The sequence below is a fragment of the Mytilus galloprovincialis genome, chromosome 4 (genome assembly GCF_965363235.1).
Source record: "Mytilus galloprovincialis chromosome 4, xbMytGall1.hap1.1, whole genome shotgun sequence".
NCBI lineage: Eukaryota > Metazoa > Mollusca > Bivalvia > Mytilida > Mytilidae > Mytilus > Mytilus galloprovincialis.
In genome coordinates this window covers 56,427,567-56,451,362 of record NC_134841.1, presented here as the reverse complement: position 1 = coordinate 56,451,362, position 23,796 = coordinate 56,427,567, and the positions used below count along the sequence as shown (strand labels likewise).

The 23,796-nt window shown below is 32.1% G+C and overlaps 1 protein-coding gene and 1 long non-coding RNA gene across 4 annotated transcripts in view; both read right to left on the bottom strand.

Annotated features, from left to right (window-relative positions):
• The window catches only part of LOC143072495 (palmitoyltransferase ZDHHC16B-like), a 33,551-nt gene extending 10,135 nt beyond the window's left edge, over positions 1-23,416 (bottom strand). Inside the window, exons 1-8 of one of the 3 annotated variants that reach the window (XM_076247436.1) lie at positions 23,242-23,415; positions 18,939-19,147; positions 10,180-10,371; positions 8,384-8,495; positions 7,438-7,571; positions 6,245-6,319; positions 3,229-3,447; positions 1,472-1,542 (exon numbers count right to left, since the gene is read on the bottom strand). In XM_076247436.1, coding sequence (XP_076103551.1) covers positions 1,472-1,542; positions 3,229-3,447; positions 6,245-6,319; positions 7,438-7,571; positions 8,384-8,495; positions 10,180-10,371; positions 18,939-19,133 — 998 coding nt within the window. In that variant the 5' untranslated portion in view covers positions 19,134-19,147; positions 23,242-23,415. Of the gene's footprint in view, positions 1-1,471; positions 1,543-3,228; positions 3,448-6,244; positions 6,320-7,437; positions 7,572-8,383; positions 8,496-10,179; positions 10,372-18,938; positions 19,148-23,241 lie in introns of all 3 variants that reach the window. The other 2 variants (XM_076247437.1, XM_076247438.1) reach the window with 2 other exon arrangements.
• On the bottom strand, positions 10,377-12,836 carry LOC143072496 (uncharacterized). The gene is made up of 2 exons (XR_012977211.1): positions 12,647-12,836; positions 10,377-12,159 (listed from the first exon to the last, which is right to left on the bottom strand). It is a non-coding gene; the product is annotated as an uncharacterized LOC143072496 (long non-coding RNA).
• Positions 23,417-23,796: the final 380 nt, after the last annotated feature.

Genomic DNA, 23,796 nt, shown 5'->3' with positions numbered 1-23,796 from the left:
ATTCCCTGTGTCCACCAAATAACTGAAAGCCATTAAAGAAATAAAGGAGTGGAGTCTGACATGTATGTAAAAGGATCAATTATGCAGGGGATGCAGACCACATATTGGTCTAATTTGACAACTGATAAATAAAGATACGATGGATGCCAAATGTGATAGCGCTATCTTAATAAAATAAATGAAAACAATATATATTTTTTTTCAATTAAGTACAATTTTTATTATGTAGACCTAAAGAGAAATGTAGCATTGAATGACTACAATAATTGAGCAACCATCCGGCAGAGCACAGCTTCCCATGGTCGGACTGAATGTCAGTTCATAAACATCTCAATCATTCAATGTTGTTACCAACCATATACAGTATTAGCGTTGGCAGTCCTTGAAAAGTGCCATTGACTGCTTTCAATTAAACAACAGAAGGAAGTTTGAAACCAACAATATTTTCAAACAACTTATCTAAAATGATTAAGTCTTTCAACAAAGGTTATAAATGATAAGCAACGATGCAAATATTGAATTTTAGGACATATATAATTCTCTTTAACAATGAATTCAAAACAGCAATATCTATATTATTTAACAAATATGTACTAAATAGTGTCATGCAAATTGTTAAATATAGAAACACGCAATTTCTATTTTTAAACAAGGGAAATAACAATTACATGACAATCCTGTCTTCCAAATGAATTTAAAAACATTTTGTTTTTATAAACAATCATAACTAATTAGAAAGAAAGAAAAACACACATACACACTGAAAATAACATGTGTTTATGTTGCAACAACTTTATTGTTGATAAACAACTGCCAACCTGTACCAGAAACAAACAATGGTTTGGAACAAACTATACACCATAAACGACAACTCGACCTACAATGTTACTCACATTTGTTGATAATGTAAACAAACATCGATTTACAAAAAAGCGGTAATATGTAGCAATTAATAACAATCAGAATGCTGTAGTAAAGATTATCAGGAAATTAATCTGGCTTGCCGCCCGGAGATGCCAATAAGTGATATTTTACAAAATCATGTTTTCAGGGGACGTGATGAATTGTCCTTGCCAAAATTACAAATAATTCAGGTATCTAACATTTCTAACATATATTGATACCACGATAATACATTGATAATACTGCCTTGTTAAATATACCTTATTGTCAAAGAATGCAGCAATAATTCAAAGAAAAAATCGGGATGATCAAGCATGGAATTCCGAAAATTGACCGTCTCCAAAAATATTAAATTCTAAAATTGAGTTATCGTCCTTTTCGCGCCAGACGACTATTGAAAAGGCTACTTTAGTAACTCATTCAGTGAGAAATGTTGTCCAATGTTATATCAAAGTTTCCATCAGATAAGACTCCATTACTACAATGTTGCCAACACAAAACTTGTATTGAATATCTATTATCAAATTACATCACTAAATTCTCCTTCCACATTTTGCTATAATTTTACCTTCCATCATATAATCCTAAAAATATTTTCCAATTCCTTAATACTCCATGATGGTATGGATTCTTGAATTTCTGTTAAAAATGAAAAAGAAATATGCATAATTCTAATTTAAATTGATATGTTCATTTATTCAGTCTTTAAATGATAATTTCTAACTTAAAATTATTTTTTTTAGGGCATCAAGCTTATAAATCTGACCTTCAAATAAATCAATATGGATGAATATTTTGTTGATTTTATTCTTGAATAGTAATTTTGTCAATATATCTGATATAATTGTAAGCCTATTCTTGTTTTTTTTAATAAAGATTAACCAAAGAGGACAGATAACAGGCTTTAAATAGTTAACTGCCAACTGTCACTATTTACAGGGGATTTCCCCCATGAAGGCTCCGAAATGGAAATTTTGAAAGAGCAATTTTGTCCACAATTTTAAACAAAACTATTAATTTTACAATGCTACAGGCTTGCAAAAGTACGAAGAAGCCAAAAAAACAACATTAAAATGTATTTGAAGCCCCCTTGAATGTTTTGTAGCACTTTTAGAGCCATCTTGCACGTCAAAGCCCCATGGACAATTTGAAAAGTTGGCAGGTATGGATTCATCATTTTTCGTTGGGTACTTCTTTTCGTGGATTTGGTAGGTACATATGAACCACGAATTTAAATGTTCAACGAAATTACTGATTTCCCATAAGGTTGAATGCAGACTTTGGCAAAACAACAAAATTATATATCCAGGAAAATACAAGTTTTCATCAATCCACAAAAATAAGTACCAATGAAAATAAATTAATCCACAGTAACTTCCTTGTTGTACCTGCTACATCTTCATATGAGAAATATATTTTTACAATATGTGTTTGCAATTAAAGTCATATGAAACGAGTGACTGGCGAAAAATAATGTTTATCCAATTCTTGAACCAATGCATGTATATATCATAAACTTAGTCTTCTGAGCACAATTTTATAATTTTTTACGCAATATATCGTATAATCGTCAATTTTTTTTCTCTCTGTCTGTTATGAGGGGAAAAAATGGCAGCTACTTAATTGTTGTGTTTTGAAACCATACTTTACTGATTGTCACCTTATAGTTAACAATCAACAAAGAGGCATGGATATTGAGCATGTGTTTAACATGTACAATCAGATAATTGTTTATTTTAATGACAGTTCCATTCATTTTGAGATCACCAGATTTTACAAGAAGGGTCACGCTAATGTCACTTTGCATATGGAAAAATATGTTGGCAAATTGCTTCCTGGAAGCAAGCAATTGAAAAAAAGTAAACTTCTTCTAAATGTGGACAAATTAAAGAAATTTCTTCAGAAAAAAGTATATGTACATAAGTTTTATAATGAAAACTATCCATTGTTACTTATAATGAAACACACAGTTTACATCTGTAACTATCCATACACAAAATCAAAATATTAAGATGGAATAATAACTGTTGTTTTTTAAGTATCTGTCGTTTCATAATTGTGTTGATAGGTTTTCTGACATTCTCATTTGTCAACAGGTATTCAGTGGCGGATCCAGAACTTTTCATAAGGTGGGGGGGGGGGGGGGGGGGGCCCGCTGACTAACCTAAAAGGGGGGGGGCACTCCAGTCATGCTTCAGTGATTCCCTATATAATCAACTAAATTTTTCACAAGAAAGGGGGGCCTGAAACCCCCCTCCCTTGGATCCGCCTATGGGTATTTATGTTATGGTATATTTATTAGCAACACAACAAATGTAAACTTACAATCCCCAGAGCTTTCAGTCTGGCCTTCTCTTTTTTGTTGATATGGATTTCTATATTTGTTTCATTATAACTGACCATTTTGATGTGCCATACTAATAACAGTGATATAGCCACACAAACACCACTGGCTAAAATAAACTCGTACAATACTGCATTGTGGAAAAATGCATCCACATAATCCATTTCTAAATCATTCTCGTCATGTTTGTATGGCGCTGCCTGAAAAAAGATAAGTATATATACCAGTAAACGTATTTAAAAGCACATTTTTTTTAAAGGATATAATATCACAAATGAAATGGAATAGACAACTTTCGAGTTTGATGTATTTCCGTCAAAAACTTAGGTTTTAGTGAACATCATTCGTGTGTTTAGGAGCATCGTCACTTCCATTCCCAAGTTGAGCGAGTGATTAGAAAACTATGATATATACTATATTGCATGAATTATTCAGCAAATTGAATTCTCATAATTGACAATTAGCACTGCTGTCATTAGGGAATGGCGATTAAGTACCTACAGAAAAACTATTTTCTAGCTTATCCTGCACAATGATGATCACTAAGACGCTTGATGAACGTAAATAGAGCAGATATACAGGCGATCTTCTATATCTGGTAATTGACATCATAAAGGCATGCAAAACGAGTTTTCCGGTGAAGGACAAACTTGAAAGTGGTCTATTACATTATAGAAGCAGTATAAGGATAGCAAATGGATAATCTGGATACAAGATATGATATGTATATCAGTGTACTGTGGATTTAGTAATTCTCTTGGGTATCAATTTTCGTTGATTGAGAAAAAATTGTATTTTTGTGGAATTGTATTTTTGTGGATATTTTATTTTGTCTTTTGTGGCCGAAGTCTGTATAAAATCCTATAGAAATATGCTTCTGCAAAGAGTGTAGACAGACATACAAAGGTATGTCATATTATGTCCTTTCTTTGTGGACAGACATACAAAGGTATGTCATATAATGTCCTCTCTTTGTGGACAGACATACAAAGGTATGTCATATTATGTCCTCTCTTTGTGGACAGACATACAAAGGTATGTCATATAATGTCCTCTCTTTGTGGACAGACATACAAAGGTATGTCATATTATGTCCTCTCTTTGTGGACAGACATACAAAGGTATGTCATATAATGTCCACTCTTTGTGGACAGACATACAAAGGTATATCATATTATGTCCTCTCTGGGGACAGACATACAAAGGTATATCATATTATGTCCTCTCTTTGTGGACAGACATACAAACGTATGTCATATAATGTCCACTCTTTGTGGACAGACATACAAAGGTATGTCATATTATGTCCTCTCTTTGTGGACAGACATACAAAGGTGTATCATATTATGTCCTCTCTTTGTGGACAGACATACAAAGGTATATCATATTATGTCCTCTCTTTGTGGACAGACATACAAAGGTATGTCATATAATGTCCACTCTTTGTGGACAGACATACAAAGGTATATCATATTATGTCCTCTCTGGGGACAGACATACAAAGGTATATCATATTATGTCCTCTCCTTGTGGACAGACATACAAAAGTATGTCATATTATGTCCTCTATTTGTGGACAGACATACAAAGGTATGTCATATTATGTCCTCTCTTTGTGGACAGACATACAAATGTATTCATATTATGTCCCCTGTTTGTGGACAGACATACAAAGGTATGTCATATTATGTCCTCTCTTTGTGGACAGACATACAAAGGTATATCATATTATGTCCTCTCTTTGTGGACAGACATACAAAGGTATGTCATATAATGTCCTCTCTTTGTGGACAGACATACAAAGGTATGTCATATTATGTCCTCTCTTTGTGGAAAGACATACAAAGGTATGTCATATAATGTCCTCTCTTTGTGGACAGACATACAAAGGTATATCATATTATGTCCTCTCTTTGTGGACAGACATACAAAGGTGTATGTCATATAAAGTCCTCTCTTTGTGGACAGACATACAAAGGTATGTCATATTATGTCCTCTCTTTGTGGACAGACATACAACAGTATACCATATTATGTCCTCTCTTTGTGGACAGACATACAACAGTATACCATATTATGTCCTCTCTTTGTGGACAGACATACAAAAGTATGTCATATTATGTCCTCTCTTTGTGGACAGACATACAAAGGTATATCATATTATGTCCTCTCTTTGTGGACAGACATACAAAGGTATATCATATTATGTCCTCTCTTTGTGGACAGACATACAAAGGTGTATCATATTATGTCCTCTCTTTGTGGACAGACATACAAATGTCATATAATGTCCTCTCTTTATGGACAGACATACAAAGGTATTTCATATTATGTCATCTCTTTGTGAACAGACATACAAAGGTATATCATATTATGTCCTCTCTTTGTGGACAGACATACAAAGGTATATCATATTATGTCCTCTCTTTGTGGACAGACATACAAAGGTATGTCATATTATGTCCTCTCTTTGTGGACAGACATACAAAGGTATGTCATATTATGTCCTCTCTGGGGACAGACATACAAAGGTATGTCATATAATGTCCTCTCTTTGTGGACAGACATACAAAGGTATATCATATTATGTCCTCTCTTTGTGGACAGACATACAAAGGTGTATGTCATATAAAGTCCTCTCTTTGTGGACAGACATACAAAGGTATGTCATATAAAGTCCTCTCTTTGTGGACAGACATACAAAGGTATATCATATTATGTCCTCTCTTTGTGGACAGACATACAAAGGTGTATCATATTATGTCCTCTCTTTGTGGACAGACATACAAAGGTATGTCATATTATGTCCTCTCTTTGTGGACAGACATACAAAGGTATGTCATATTATGTCCTCTCTTTGTGGACAGACATACAAAGGTATATCATATTATGTCCTCTCTGGGGACAGACATACAAAGGTATATCATATTATGTCCTCTCTTTGTGGACATAGTAAACACCTTCATTTGCTCTTGACAATTTTTACTTACAACTTACAGTTGCTGTGGCTGTGTGCTGCCAAACTTCATGTGCTATATTGAGAGGATACATAAAACCTGGAAATGGATATTCCTGCAAAATGTAAAAAAAAATATAACTACACACATATGTTTACATTGACTTTCTTGTAGCTGTGTTTTCATTAGTCATAATACAGTTATCAGGGTGGTAAGGCAGCAACCATTTGATTTTCTGGGGGGGGGGGGGGCTATGGTTTTTTTTTCTGGACAAATTTTTTTTTCCGCCTGCGGCGAAAAACAATCTATTTTTTTCGTGACAAGTCGAAAACATTTTTTTTCTTTCAATTTTAGCATTACATATAGTGGCAGCTGAGGGTGAAACAAACAAATTTTTTTTCTCAGAAACAAAAACAAATTATTTTTTTCTCCAAAAACTGGAAACAAACTTTTTTTTCCAAAAAAAACCATAGCCCCCCCCCCCCCGAAAAACAAATGGTTGCTGCCTAAAGATTTTTAACTCTTTTTTTATTGTTGTTTTGTCTGTAAGTCATTTACAGATTAATATATGGTAAGAACACTTGTTTATCGTTGAAGACAGTGTGTAAACCTCTAAATGATTTTTGAGTATTGTTCTATTGCTTTCTCCTTTCATTTATGTAAATATTCTGGTTATAAATATATTCAAAATACACATTGTCTCAGAATCATAGCATATACATTTGTTATAACCCCCCAAACTTCAATACTTTTATTGTAAATATATTTAATTAATTTTTAAATGTAGTATTAAAAAAAGACATACATATTGACTGTTAAAGAGAAAATAAATTATGTGGTGGAATTTGTTTTGTTGTAAATTCAGAATGTTTTGTAATTCTAATGCAATTGGGTGGGTATTGCAATAATAAGAACTCAGACATTCGAGATTTTTATGAAATCGCAATAATCAATCTTGCATTTTAGTCAACTTTAAAAAAAAATTGCAATCATTTCTGAATTCACCGTATATGAACATAACATATTCTAGCTTAAGAATATAAACTTCGTTTAAGGATAAAAGAATTGTCGACAAACCCAAGTGTCCATATACAGAGAATATCCATAATAGTTGTTCAAGCATAAACTGTAGGTTATAGGAACTCAAAGGATATTTTTGTACTTTACAAGAGCTCTGACTAAAAAAATTATGTCATTATTTTTCAAAGATGAATTAAAAGATGCTAAACCAACCTTTTTTCCATAGAAATGTTCTTTGAAGGAATCATAACCTACTGCACATACATAAATAGCGCCAATAAATAAATAAACAATAAACAAAAAGAAATATCGATGGTTATAAAATCCAACACAATTGTTTATCCAAGCTGATTTTTGTTAAGGGAGATTGTTGCAAACTTGCTCTTGGAATTATATTTAAGTATATGTGTCATAATGATGAAAATAAAACATATACTGTGGATTCATTTATTTTTCAAGCGGTCCAATTTTGGTAGATTGATGAATAGTTTTATATAATGTGGATATTTTTGATGGGTTTTGGCAAAGTTTGCTTAGTGATATTTTGCACTTGTTGAACATTCAAATTTGTGTTGACATGCATAAAGCCATAAACCCATAAAATCCATAAAAATTGGTAGCCATGAGTAATAATGAATCCATAGTAGTATTTATGTACTAGAATAACATGTGCCGTAATATCACCAGTGAAATTAAAGTAATAAAACTTTATCTTTACTACCGGTATATTTGAATTTTTGACTGAAATTTTATTTTGTTCACTACCCCATTTATATATGACACAGGATGAGTCATGGACATGCATGAATTCTACTTTCTTTTTGGCTAGTTATTATATGTTTAATTTATCCAACTTATTGTGTACTATACATATATGGATATCTATGTTTCTTTTTTTCTTTTTGGGCTGCTTGTTTGTTATCTATATCAACCACACTTGCATTAAAATGCATTAGTATTTAAAAAAAAACACATATTATAGATTCTTTTTCTACATATTCTTTAAAAACTTAAATAGTTCTCATTAATCTTTTTTTTATATCATTGTTTGTATTGTATTATGAAAATGATTGATGTTGTAATGTTTATGCCCTTTGGGGACCATAATTGGAAATGAATATCTTCTTCTTCTATAAGAACTGCATTGTGATAAGGATACGACAATGATGATCCATTTTTAACACACATTTGTTACATATACTACAATGATGAGTTCTAGGTGGTTTTGAACTGATACATTTCTTACATATAGATACTGTTTCTGGAACCTCCTAAAATGTATAAAAAATTTATGTCAAGAGTCCAAGATGGTTTTGGAACTATACATTACTTACATATACAAAATGTATATAGATATTGTTTCTGGAACTTTGGGAGAAAATGTGTAAAACTATCAATTCATGTATACAGTATTGAGTTTTTGGGTGGTATTGGACAGATTCATTAGGTGTCAGACCACTAATTCCAAACTATTAAACAATTAACCAAGTTTTACAGCTTTCTAGATATACTACCTTCATTTTAAATTAATAAAAACGAGTTATATTTGAAATTGCACATATACAAATGAATAACCTTGCTTTATGCGAATTTCAACCAGTGCATAAAGTCTTGCAATGAAACATTTTTTGGAAGTCAACTATTAAAAATATCCTGCAAATATACTATGGAGCGCATAAATCCTCAATCTTTAATGCATAATCATGAGCAAGTGAATATCCGCTTAAAATGGTCTGCATCTGCATATGTTTCATTTTTACTAAAAGTTTTGTAAAATCCAGTACATGTAATACAATTTTCTAATCTTTTATCATTCTGTTGAATTGTGTTCATGCTTATGCAATATGGTGTGTACATGTTCACACTGATGTTCTAAGGTGTGTTTTCTTTCTTGTGGTTTACATTTTACAGAGTTAGCTCTTGTTTATGTTAAGTGGTTGGTGTCTTGTTAATGTAACAGTATACTGTATTCCTTTCTGTTCATGTTATAAGGTTTGTGCTTTTGCTCTTTGCAGATGAAGATGAGGTCTATAATTTTTAAATGTCCTTTTTTCGTTAATATATTTACAAACTTCACATGATCCAATTGTGTTATTGGGTGGCTGTCTCATTGCTTCATATCCAATTTTATACAATTACTGTCTTTTGATGAGGTAAATGTGCGGTTTTATTGACTTTTGAAAAACTGATATTCACTGAGGCCGAAGGACGAAGTGAATATCAGTTTTTCAAAAGTCAATTAAACCCCATATTTACCAAAACAAAAGACAGTAATTGTTTTATTCCATATTCCGAGAGAAGAAAATGTATTTACTCACAAACATATACCAAAACAAATTTTACATAAAACATTTTAACATAACGTTGCATGTAAAAGCGTGTGACGTTAAGCGCGGTGAATAACACTTTTCTCCAGGTGAATATGCTTTTTTATTCAAAATCCAATTCGCATAGAGAAACCTACAAAAATAATACCAATATGAAATAACTCCTTTTATTGCATAGCAATATAATATTTCCCACAGAAAGTAACCAAAAGTTAGCGTGCAATAAATTCCAATATTTCACTAGTGCAATAAATTTTTTAAATTAATGACGTCATCAACGACAAAATCTTACTTTAAACCAATTTTTACTTTCAAATATTATATTGCTATTCAATTAAAAGGGTTATTGCATGAATATTGGGGAATATTGTCCCTCGTAGAACATATATTGCACTCGCATGCTCGTGCAATATAAAATTCTACTCGGACAATATTCCCCAATATTCATGCAATAACCCTATATTATTCATATGCCTGTCAAGTATTGGAGTACAGACACCCTTCAAAATCTTTTGCATTAATTTATTTCAGTTTCTTATTTTGTGGTACGAAAGGTCATAACAAATGTTAATTATAAAACTGCTTAGTTGTAATTAAGGGAGATATTTCAGACGTATAATATACTCACATATGGTGGATTTCCTGGGTTTGTAAATGCTGCCATTACATAGTTAAACACAACATTAACTAATAACCAATGACCAAAAAATAGATGGAAAATACATCTTGCCACACCTTTGGTGTATTCTTGTGGTAATAAACATGTATAGGCTACTACTATAACAGATGATACTAAACATACTACTGCTGTCATAAATATCTGAAAAAAATAGAAATTATATATTGTAATTCCAAAATACTATGCCTGCATTTATAGATGTGAAACTGTGACAACATTTATATACACAAGATGGCAAACAATCCTTCTAAGTACTGTATAGCAGGTTATTTTCGTGGAGTGCAAATTGTCGCTTATTTTTGAGGATAGAACAAATCCCAACAATTTAAAAGTGCACATGCAAAGGTATTGATAATAGTTTTTGTATCAAAATAATAACTGCTAAAATATTTCCTATACCTTATTCAATAACTGTGGCGGATCCAGAAATTTTCATAAGTGGGGGCCCGCTCCGGTCATGCTTTGAACAGTGCTTCCCTATATAATCAACCAGATTTTTCCCAGAAAAGGGGGACCCAGTGTCATATGGTATTTTGAACCCCATGGTAAATTGACCCCGGGGTCAAAATACCGCTATGGTAAATTGAACCCCCTGTTTTTTTCATCCTAGATGATTATTAGAACATTATACATTATTCTAAAGCTCATCATAGATTAAAAAATCATTCATACAAGAAAGGGAGGTACATTTTTCATGATTGATTTAAAGAAATATCTTTGCTTGGTATAAGTTCTCTGAAGTCTTTACCAACAAAATGTCATTCAAAATACTTACTGATCCTTACTGACTAGACCATGTAGCTTGAATATATATATATAAGGATAGTTTTGATTTTCCATGGTAAAAAAGGGGGAGGGGTCAAATTACCATGGCTCACAAAATTTAAAAAAAGTAAAATTTTTAAAACATCTGTTCCAGCATGTTAAACAACAACAACAACAACAATACTTTATTTTAAGAGGGTTACACAGTTAGCTATATAACTAATCTTCCTTGAGGCCCTCGACATGAGAAATCAAACAAAATGCAAACATATACATTGCATACATTAGTATAAAAAGTCAAGTATGATAATAATGTTCAATACAACTTGATAAAATGTGATGAAAAAAAATAAACATGATGACATGATCAGTTTTTTTTATATTATTGATACAGCTAGGTTGATTTCAATAAATGATCTGTTATTTTGTATTTGAAAGAATTAACATTTGTAATATTTCTTAACGGTATTGGCAAATTATTCCACAAGAATGGTCCAGAATACATAAAAGATTTTTGAACAATTCTGTTTTTGGTTTAGGGAGTATGAGGTTTCCTTGAACAGCATTTCTCAAGGGGTATGGATTTCTGTCTGAAACATAATGAAACTTGTTAGTAAGATATGATGGGGCATCACATTTAATGCACTTAAATGTCATCACTAACTTATGATATTTTATTCTCTGTTCAACTGTCATCCAGTTTAAGTGTTTGAATAAGGGTGCAATAATTCCCTTCCCTAGATTTTCCATCAAAACGTGATGGAATTTCGAGATGGAAAAAATGCCATCAAGTTGATGGAGTATTGGAACAACTTTCCATCAACTTTCCATCAGTGATGGAAAAAAATTGATGGAAAATGTTTGATGGAATTTTTTCATATTGATGGAAAATTGATGGCATATTTTCCATCTGATGGATAATTGATGGCATATTTTCCATCTGATGGATAATTAGGGGATATTTTCCATCTGATGGATAATTGAAGTCTGTTTTTCCATCTGATGGAATTTGAAAATCTTTCCATATATGGCATTTTCTGTGATGTCATAAAACAATATTTGTTCTCTGTCATCTATAGGTAGTCCAGTTACATGTGTGTATCTTTTAGTTCAGTGTCCCATTGGAATCTCTGTCCTTAAAGTTGAATTAGTTGATGGCAAATTCTGCAAAATAAAAATAAAAGAATCTAGCATATTATAAACATGATAAATTAGAATAAGTTAACATTGTAAAGACAAAGGTTATTAGTTACTTGTCATTTGTGGATATATAAATGTATAATTGTCGGTCATACCACAGATCTCTAATTTTATAGCAAAATTATTTTATTGGAATTAAGTACTAAATAATTTTATAAAACAAATAATGTTTTAAAATGATACAAAATATGATTCCTGTCGTACACAATTGTATGATATGTATATTCACATTTTTTGTGTCATTTGGTCTTTTGTTGATAGTTGTCTCACTGGCAATTATATACCATGTATACCACATCTTCTTGATTAATAATTTCTATAAATCTATGGTCTAGTTTTTTTCTCTTGACTCTGAAAAGCTAATAAAACATTTTAAATGTCACTTAACTTTGAACTAAAAGAGCATGCACATATATTCAAAATGGTGGAAATTCAAATACATTGTACTTACCAAAAGATTTAATCCAGAACATGTGTACACACTAATCTTCCTAAATCCAAGAGACAATTATGTCATCAGAAGAATACATCTGCACTATTCAATCCCAGTCAATAGAATTAATAAGAACCTTTTGATCTAAATCCATTGTAAAATCCATAATTTGTTAATGACAGAAGTCATCTTTGCTTCTTGTCTGCATGTTCATGAATGTTCAAATTTAAATTTGTTAATAAACTCTGTGTTCATTTATGATGTCACATCCTGTACACAAAGGTTAAAGGAAAACAGATTGGCACCTGACACCTGTGATGGAAAAATTTTCTAAGTTTTTTTTCCATCAAGAAAGAGTCCAAATACCATCCCTCTTTCCATCAAAGAAAATGTTTAAGTCCAATTTCCATCAAAATTCTTTCATTTCCATCCTATTTACCATCAGATGGAATAAATGCCATCATATTTTCCATCAGGGGTAAAAATGCCATCCAATTTTCCATCAAAGGGTAAAAATGCCATCCAACTTTCCATCACGGGTTAAAGATTCCATCAAATTTTCCATCAAAAGAATGATGATGGAAAAAATATTTCTAATTTCCATCATCCTTTGATGGATATTTTTGGTTTAGGATGGAATTCCATCAAGTACCATCAAATTTCCATCAATTGTCCATCAAGTGTTGATTGAAAATGAAGAAATTGATGGAAGATCTAGGGAAGGGAGAAGGAGCGAATGGGTCTGTTTCTAATATTAATCTAGCAGCCCTCTTTTGTAATTTTAATATCCTTTTTAAACCCTCAGTGCTACAACTACACCACACTATACAACAATAATCAATTAGTGGCAAGATATAACCATTATAGAATAATTTTCTGCAGTCTAGATTTAGAAATTTTTTAATCTTTAATAGTAGATATAGTCTAGATGATATTTTTGAACAGATCACATCAATTTGGTTTGGCCATGTGAGGGAAGGGTCAAATTTAATGCCTAAAAGACTTTCGCATGTGGAAGATTGTATCACTTGATTGTTAATAGTTAAACAACTCTCATTGTAATGTGGCATTGCTCTTTGTTTTGTTCCAATAATCATATATTTTGTTTTATTTTTATTGATGAACATATTGTTATCATTGCACATACAAACTAATTATTGGAGTATTATTACTATGAAAAGAAGTTAGAATAGCTAGAATTTTTGAAATTGAAGGTGTAAATGAGGGGGGGGGCAATATACCATGAAGCCCAGGTGGTCGTGTGGTCTAGTGGGACGTCTACAGTGCAGGCAATTTGGTGTCATGATATCACAGTAGCATGATTTCGAATCTCGGCAAGGGAAGAACGAAAAATTTGCAAATGCGAATTTACAGATCTAACATTGTTGGGTTGATGTTTAGACGAGATGTATATTTATAATGTACACAGCCATGTATCACCATCACTGCTGGTGATTCGATGGATAAATCTGTTGTCACTGGCTCAGACGTACTTATAAATATAATTATTTTCTGTGACTGTATCTTACATTAATTAGTAGGATCCTTTACTATAGATAATTTAGCTGATCTGTAAGAATAACATCTTCATGCTTTATATATCATGTACTGTAGTACGACGCTAGATTAAAACTGACGTGGAAAGGTAACATCCGGCCACTGAAAGCTTCATTTATGAAGCCCAGGTGGTCCTGTGGTCTAGCAGGACGGCTACGGTGCAGGCGATTATAACATTGTTGGGTTGATGTTGTTAGATGTGTAAATTTGCTTTTGCAAATTTTTTGTTTTTCCCTCAATGGGATTCAACCCATGCTACTGAGATATTGTGACACCAAATTGCCTGCACTGTAGCCATCCCGCTAGACCACATGACCACCTGGGCTTCACAATAATAAGCTTTCGGTGGTCGTGTGTTATCTTTCCTCATCAGTTTTAATCTAGCGTCGTACTACAGTACATGATATATAAGGCATGGATATGTTATTGTTACAGATCAGCTCAATTATCTATAGTAATTTTAAAGGATCCTACAAATTGATGCAAGATACAGTCACAAAAAATAATTATATTTATAATTACATCTGAGTCAGTGACAACTCTACAACAGATTTATCCATAAGATCACTCTACAACAGATTTATCCATAAGATCCATAAGATCACTCATTGATGGATAAATCTGTTGTAGAGTTGTCACTGACTCAGACGTACTTTTCCACACTAAGGACTATATTCGTGGACAACAAAAATCAAAGGACTATAACTGTGTACTCGGACCATATATATATATATATATAAAACTCGTCTAAACATCAACCCAACAATGTTAGATTTGTAAATTTGCTTTCGCAAATTTTTTGTTCTTCCCTCGCGGGGATTAGAACCCATGCTACTGAGATATTGTGACACCAAATCGCCTGCACTGTAGCCGTCCCGCTAGACCACACGACCACCTGGGCTTCAAAATAAAGCTTTCGGTGGCCGTGTGTTACCTTTCCTCGTCAGTTTAATCTAGCGTCGAACTACAGTACATGATATATAAGGCATGGAGATGTTATTGTTACAGATCAGCTCAATTATCTATAGTAAAGTATCCTACAAATTAATGCAAAATACAGTCACAGAAAATAATTATATTCATAAGTACGTCTGAGTCAGTGACAACTCTACAACAGATTTATCCATCAGATCACCAGCAAAAAGGGCCTGGAGTGGTGTAATTTTTAATCTACACGTTTGTACAATATTAGTTATATATAAAGTTGAATTCTTTGATTCGTCGTTTTTACATGATGACGGCTGACAAATTGGACCTCGTAATTTTAGTATTATAGATATATATACAACTCGTCTAAACAATCAACCCAACAATGTTAGATCTGTAAATTTGCTTTCACAAATTTTTTGTTCTAATATATATATATATATATATATATATGTAAGACTCAGATCGACGTCCAGTCTCTAATCGACATCCGTTCCTCAAATCGACGTCCAAATGTGACGTCACAATAAAATAACATTCCAAATCGACGGCTAATTTTATGCCTGTCTAATCGACGTCCATTTTTTTGGCATTTTCTAATCGACGTCCGATTTTGAGCTTCTATAATCAACGTCCGTTTTGGACACAGAATACAAAACTAAACTGAACCGAAAGCAGCTGAAACATTTAGACCTTTAAACATATCATAGTATGTGAGAGTGAGACAAATAAGATCTAGCAGAAAAACTAAGTCCAGTTATAAGTAAAATACGGAATAAATAAGAAATGTGTGTGTTTTTTTTTTAATTATTATACTAGACTATTAAAGTATGTAAACAGGTTGTGATTTCAATTTTTCAAAGATTGGTATGATTTTTAAAGGGACAACTATACACCAGAGTTAAAAAAATGGATGTGAGCAATTATAAACCATACGACTTTCGAAATGATAAAAACCCATACCGCAAAGGCTATAAAAGGCCACGACATAAATAATGTAAACAATTCAAATAAGAAAATTAACGGTCTTATTTATTAAAAACAATTCCGAAAAACAAATATGACAGACATAAACCAGGGAAACCAATGTACTGCAGGCCCATACAGAATTTGTCAGGGGTTACACATGTGTGTGAGCACTTAACCTAGAACAGTGATGTAAAAGCATAACATAAAAACATAATGCCAATTATCTTGTGTTTACGTTTCACTCCAGGTGTAAAACTCAGAAATTTGTTAAAATAAAAACCCGAATTATAATACTCTCAAAACACTTGGCTGTGCTTCTTTATTTTGTCTATTGATGAAGACTGAATAAAGCTCCTACATGTCGTTTGGTTTTCTTAGTCGTTGGGTTGCATTACTAATTGCCTAATTATTATGAATAGGAATGACTCACGCTCCTTGATGTGGATCAATTGGATTAACTTTATATCAAGAAAAACTTTAATATGCATGATACCTATTTCGGATTGAAAAATAGATTATGTACATGTATAAGTGTAAACAATTGATATAAAAAAGAAGATGTGGTATGACTGCCAATGAGACAACTCTCTACAACTATAGGTCACCATAAGGCCTTCAACAATGCGCAAAGCCCATACCGCATAGTCAGCTATAAAAGGCCCCGAAATGACAGTGTAAAACAATTTAAACGAATAAACTAAAAGCCTTATCTGTGACCAATAATTTATTATTTATTGATATTGAACATTGATTTAAGACGACAACAATCAATCGGGTGTAGTTTTGGCAAGTAGTACCGTCACATTGGACGTAGATTAGAGTATCAAAATATTGGACGTCGATTAGAGTATCAAAATATTGGACGTCGATTAGAGAATGTGACATCAGATTTGGACGTCGATTTGTGAAACGGATGTCGATTTGAGGAACGGACGTCGATTAGAGGCCGGACGTAGATCCGAGTCTAACATATATATATTACATTGATAAATTTCTGGAAATGTTCATGGATAGGATGTATAGAATGTTATGATCAATGCACTATATATTGTGTATCAAAAAGGTAGTGATAAGCCTTGGAAGTTTTAGATATCAAGTCAGTAACATAGGGTTTTAATTGCATTTGATGCAATCTTTACCCCAAAAATGGTCCGGTCAAATAATTCTTGTTTTAATGGTGGAATCACTAAAATGACAACTTCTATTATAATCAACTTCATATGACATCTGAGACTACTATAACACATGTTATAGTAGTCTCAGATGACATATACAAATGTATGATGGCAAAAAATCCATCTAAATACTAGGAGTTGCATTAACGAATACCAATACATTTTGTACTTTATTTCTCATAAAAAAACTTCAATTACAAAAATGTACATAGCTATAGAGAACATACATAAATATAAATATAACAAATTTAGCAGTCTAATGAACATGCTGATGATTATAGGTATGTTGTGGCCTAATTTAATAAGCTGTAATCAGGGATGGGGTAATCGTAATCTGTAATCGTAATCGATTGTAATTGATTACATTTTTTCAAGTAATCGACAGTAATCTGTAATCGAAGACATTTTCGATTACATGTAATCATAATTAAATCGATTACAGCAAAAATTTGGATGTAATCATCGATTACTTTTCGATTACATTTCGATTACTTTAGTAAAATAGTTTGATGAAAAATAACCTATTTCAGAGGAAAATATGTATGTTATCACTTTGTAGTACAGATAAAATATTATGCATTAACAATACTTGAGATTTAAGCAACTGCCTTATTTCTATCTATTGTCTCTAGCTGCATTATGAGTAACCAGATCCCTCCCCTACCTAAATTTACTTTATATCTAGCTTTTGAAACAAATGGATGTATGTGCTTGTCAATAATTCAAGAGCTTTAATATTTAAATAAGAAAATAGATTTGAAAAAATAAAAAAGATCTTAAATAAGAAATGTGTCTGTCTTTCGTTAAGTTTTGTACTACATTTTTTAAAAGTAGTAAGCTTATTTGTATTAAATTTCCTGAAAATATCATTTTCAATCAGAGTTGAAATTAATTAAAGCTTAGAATACATAAACAGTTGATTTCTTAAATGTTATGATATATATACATGTGTATAAATTAAATTAAAAAAGAACACAAAATCCTTTTAACAATGAACCAATGGTAATGCATAGCAATTCTTTTTAGAAATAGATACATGTAGCCCTTTGACACTATAAATATATTTTGTATATAATTTGATTGGAGAAGTTAACAACATTCTTGCCTTTACTAATGAGATGATCAAAGTCTTCTAATTAATAACGAACATACTTTGTTTTTATTTCACTTATCTTATGTCTAATAAAGAAGGAAATTTACAATATTTAGCCCCAGGTTATAAATTGTACTCCAGTGGCAGTTAAATAATCTGTAATTAGGGTGGTTATCCAAACAAAAGTTTTAAAACATGCATGTCATTATAAAAATAAATTTTGATCTTAAAAATTAGCTGAACTAATTAATTATTCGACTTTTTTTTATATTTCCTTAAACATTGTAATTAACTATGCTAAAATATTTTTTCGATTATTAATCGATTGCACAAAAATCCTTCATGTAATCGATTATTAATCGATTACATTTGTCAGTAATCGTGCCCATCCCTGGCTGTAATATCTTATTTTGAAAGCAAAATTGCTGAGATGGATCTTGGAATAAATTTGTTAAATTCCCAATAAGTTTTCTTTTTACATGAGCAATGTTGATCTTACTTAACTAATCTATAATACCTAAAGTAAGAAATTCATGCACAACTAACTGTCAATTATAAGTGGTATTTCATTAATCAGTTATTAACTTACTGGTCCTAAGTATTTTGCAAATCTATCAACAGTCCAAAACATAGGCTCTGCTGCAGTTTCCATGATGACTGTTGTTGAGGTAAAATGGTTGTAAAATAATGTCTGCCTTAACAATCGTAGCCATTGGAAAGACTGTATGGCTGAGGCCTTTAGTCTCCATGGCAACTCTAAAAGTTTCCACTGTATCTTTACCATTGTGACAATTTAGCCTGTTCAAAAAATAATGAAATGAAGAAAGAAAGCTATTATAATTTTTTTATACATATACATTGTATCCACAATATCTATCCTGAAATGCCAACCTTTTATTTTGACTCCAAGTTATTCATTATTCATTAACAATGCAAATGAGAATTCATATACAATATTAGCTCAATGTCAGAAAATTAACAACCTTTCTGTATGAGGCTGAGAAACTGGGAAAGGGTGAGGTTCTACTGAGCCCTTCTCAAGTTTTGCGCCGAGTAAAATAAAAATGTTATTTTTCTGACATTGACCTAATATTGTTTTATACTGCAACTTAAATAAATAAATTCATTGCTATTTAAATTATAACACAAATTTCAAACTTGTTTTCATCCCTTAATGAACCCCTGACTGTGGAAAAAGTGTTCCATTATGAAATTGACATTGCACAAAATATAGCTGTGTTACTATATTTAGGAAATAAACACAACTATTTGCAGTATAAAATACTTTACTCTGTGTTCATAGCAGATGCTTGAATAATGAAATACATGACGTACCTTCATAATTGAGCAGGCCTCTACAATAACCTTTTTTCAACTTGTCCAGTAGGACAAGTACATACCAAAACTTACTTGTCCGCATGAAATTGTAACTTGTCCAAAAAAAATCTTAATAATAACCTTTTTTGCATTTCAAGTTGATTCAAGGAACAAAATGAATTAAAAAAAATGAACAGAATTTGATTTATATCCTTTGAAATACTTTTAAAAGATATGAGCCATGAACAACTGAATTAAGTTGTGTCACAGGACTTAGGTCTAGTTTTTATCAATGCTTAAGTCTCATCATACTTTGCACATGAGGCACCATCTGATTGGCCTCTAAATGTACACTCATTGGATTTTTATCCTATTTTTTTTTAAGTTGAAAAAAGTTTATTCAAATGCAATCAATAAAAAGAATATGAGGTATGATTGTCAATGAGACAAAAGACCAAATGACACAGAAATTAACAACTATAGGTCACTGCATTGCAAGTACTGTTTTTTCTACATAAAAAAAAAACATGATTTGATGATTTTTATGGTAAATAATTTCCTCATTCTTATTTAAAAAATAGGGTATGGACATTGGTATTAATTATTATAAAGCAACAAAATAAGGTAGGAAAAGAGGTTCTGATTTGTCTTGGTCCAGAAATGTCTACTGCTTTGCCAAACTGTCTATTAATCATGTCTCTTATGGTGCCCAACTGTCTATTAAACTTGGAGCCGAATCATTTCTGAGCTGGTGAGGAACTGTCTTGTTAAGTTACCTTATCTTAAAAGCGCATGGTTGAATGGGATGGTAAGACTGGTTTCCGAGAAAAGTGTGCTTTTTACCTGTTAAAAGTACTGACAAAGAACCAGTTTTAAATTATCGATTGCAAGTCTGAGGGGGTCTTTAGAAATAAAAAGTTTCAATTAGTTTCAGTTTAAATTTGGAAAGATTCAAACAAATCTTCTTTTCTTGTTTTTTTTTTTTTTTTAATAATCATACTTTGTTCATCAAAGTTGGATTAAAATTTATTTTCTGCAGAATGATTCTACTTGTCCCATCAGTGTGAATGTTGACAAAGTAATAGAGAAGTTCGTTTCTGCTTAGACCCGAAGAGCAGATTTTGGTCAATTTTGAGTAAATTCTGTAATTCAAAAATGTGTTGTTTATGTATTAAATTAACCATGATTTACTCTATTCATAAGATTCAAGTATTGAAAGTTTTACATTCATAAATTGTTTATAAGTCCTATCTACATGTAGCTCCTCTTTAAACCGTCCTATGACTGAAAACCGAAAAAAAAACATTTTTCTGCATTAAAGGGTCCCAAAATTTTTTCGACTCGCTCCGCTCAGCGGTAGTTGCTTGCACATCGTTTTCTTCTAGCTACGTCCCTGTACAACGAAACAATAAATTCAATAAGTGACAGGTATAATATGAAACCTAAAATATGACAGTGATGACAATTTGCCAAGCAATGTATTTGCTCATATAACAAATGACCAAAATTCATAAAACAGTTTCATATTTAATAGACAAAGACAATATAAATACATAAATATGAAAATATTTCAGAATTTCAATACATTGTCGAACTTCCCCTTTTTTTTGAACAAACGATGCGGTGAAAAATACCCATTACAAGTTTACCAATTCAAAGAAGCGTTTGGCCTTAGTGCTATCTAATGGAATAAAATAATATGATACTAGAAATTTGAGGTGTCCGTTTTCTTAAAATATTGAGAGCTGTACACTAGTCGTCTTTAACTAAAATATTATCCAATCAATCAAGTTGTGACGTCAACCTTCCGAGACAAAAAAAAATATACCCACTGGTTCCCACCGACTTTGTTAGACTAGATCATGAACCTCATTATTCTATGACTAGGGAACAAAATTCGATCCAGTAAAAAAAAACATCGCATTTCTCTATACCTGTTTAATTTTCAATCCAACCAGAGCAATGTCTGAAAACGTTTTTCAATATCATTGACCAGTTCAAGATTCAAAACCAAAACATGCAATAATACAAAATTCTATGTCAGAGTAAGGCACGAACAATTCCGTAGATAGTAAAAAAAAACATCGCATTTCTCTATACCTGTTTAATTTTCAATCCAACCAGAGCAATGTCTGAAAACGTTTTTCAATATCATTGACCAGTTCAAGATCCAAAACCAAAACATGCGATAATACAAAATTCTATGTCAGAGTAAGGCACGAACAATTCCGTAGATTGACGACCGTTACTCCAAAATACCCCTCGGATTAGCCATCTGTTTAAATATTGCTATCAAAATGAACTCCATCTCTTTATAAACCCGAAATCATAAAATCTCTAGCTCGTGTACAATTCCCCCTATTTTTTCTGGAACGGAAACGTAATTTAATATTTTAGAACTGTTTGACTACAAGACCGAAAAGAAATATATCAAATGAGAAGAAATAGATATTTTAAGTCAAACATCAAAATACAAAATAAAATGAAATTTTAAAGTACAACTTACCAGTACGAAAGTTTTCCCCAATCTAAAAAAATACTGCCCTGACGAGGTTTAAATATCCAAGTCTGGACATTGAGTTCAAGCAGGAGATAAACGATCCCCGCGAAAAAAGTGACTGGACAACTATAGTTATATATAGTATCTAAAAATAGAAAAAGGGGAATTTACGATGACCCGGCCACAAACGTTACAATACCCCCTACCCAGAAAAACAAATCGTCCGCGATTTGACAACATAGTAAGACAATTTAAAGGACAAGACAAGGTTGTCTTTAAACAGTTGAAAATGTGCATTGTATTGTATATAATTTAAAATTTCAAAGTCTAAAATTGCAACTTAATCATGTTAATGGGTTTTCGTGTGTAAACATATTTTCCATTCATAATCTGTCTCATTACATTATACCCCGCTAGCTCAGCCGTTTACGTTACTGGTAGAGAGAATTCGGCCTGTGCTTTCGCTCCAGGACTTCTGACAGCATACTGACAATACAACGAAACAATAAATTCAATAATCGATAAAAATTTTTATTGATAGTTGGTTTTAAAAATCGATTAACTCACTTATCTAGATGAATAAACCTTTAATATTTTTGGATTATGCTTATTTATTAAGGATGAACATAATATCAAATTTTTATTTCTTTGTGAATTTTCCCTTTAAAAGAACTGGCTCCCCGTCATACCAGTAAGATTTTTAGAGCTACATGTATTGTTACTGTAGCGAGCATGTATGTACTGAGATTCCGCCAATTAAGACGCACCCCTTGATTGACTGCAAGGGTACAGCGGATCCATGTACACTCCCTAAGGATTAATGGAGATGTGTCCTTTACAATATTATCCCACCACCAGAACAATCCCCACCCAACACCGCCCAAGGGAGCGTGTAGGACACCGGGATGCACACTCACTCAAATTTATTACTTTCATTATAACGATTGGATTTTAGATTTAGTGCAACGAATATTAAAGACAAGGGGAGGCCCGTCCAACACTGCTACAGCCACAGGAGTTCAAGTTGTCGTGCTTCACATAATGTGAAATTATAAGAATTAAATCATTCATTTACCTCCTGTTAAAGAGAATTTGAAGAGATTTATCAAGCTCAAACTTTTGTTGGTGGAAAACCTTCTCGGTCTTTCAGAAATTAATGAAAATCTGTTGTCAGGGCGTTAAAACTCAACATTTTGAGTTATTATTTCTCTCGTCCATCCACCGGAAGTTTATTTTGTTTTCATCACAGTCATTATTTTCTTTTTACAATACCATATTTTTTTCGTAGTCATAAACATTTGAGAAACTCAGACCAGAGGGCAAAAAAGATTTGACCAAAATAAAAAACTGAAAACCGACATAAACAATAACGTTCCATATTCCAAATCTTATTAATATTTTATATGTCAAGAATAGCATGTAAAATTTTATTTTGAACTATTTTCGGTCAGGAATCAAAATTCTGCTACATTGAAACCAGTTTATTATTTTTATTTTGAAATCTCCTTTGTCCTTTTTGATCTTTACCGGCTTCAAAAGACAATCAGTGTGCAGGGCCGTAACTAGCCTCTTTTAAAAGTGAGGAAAATATTCGCCGTGCGTAGCGAGGCGAAAAAAATTTGGCGAGGGG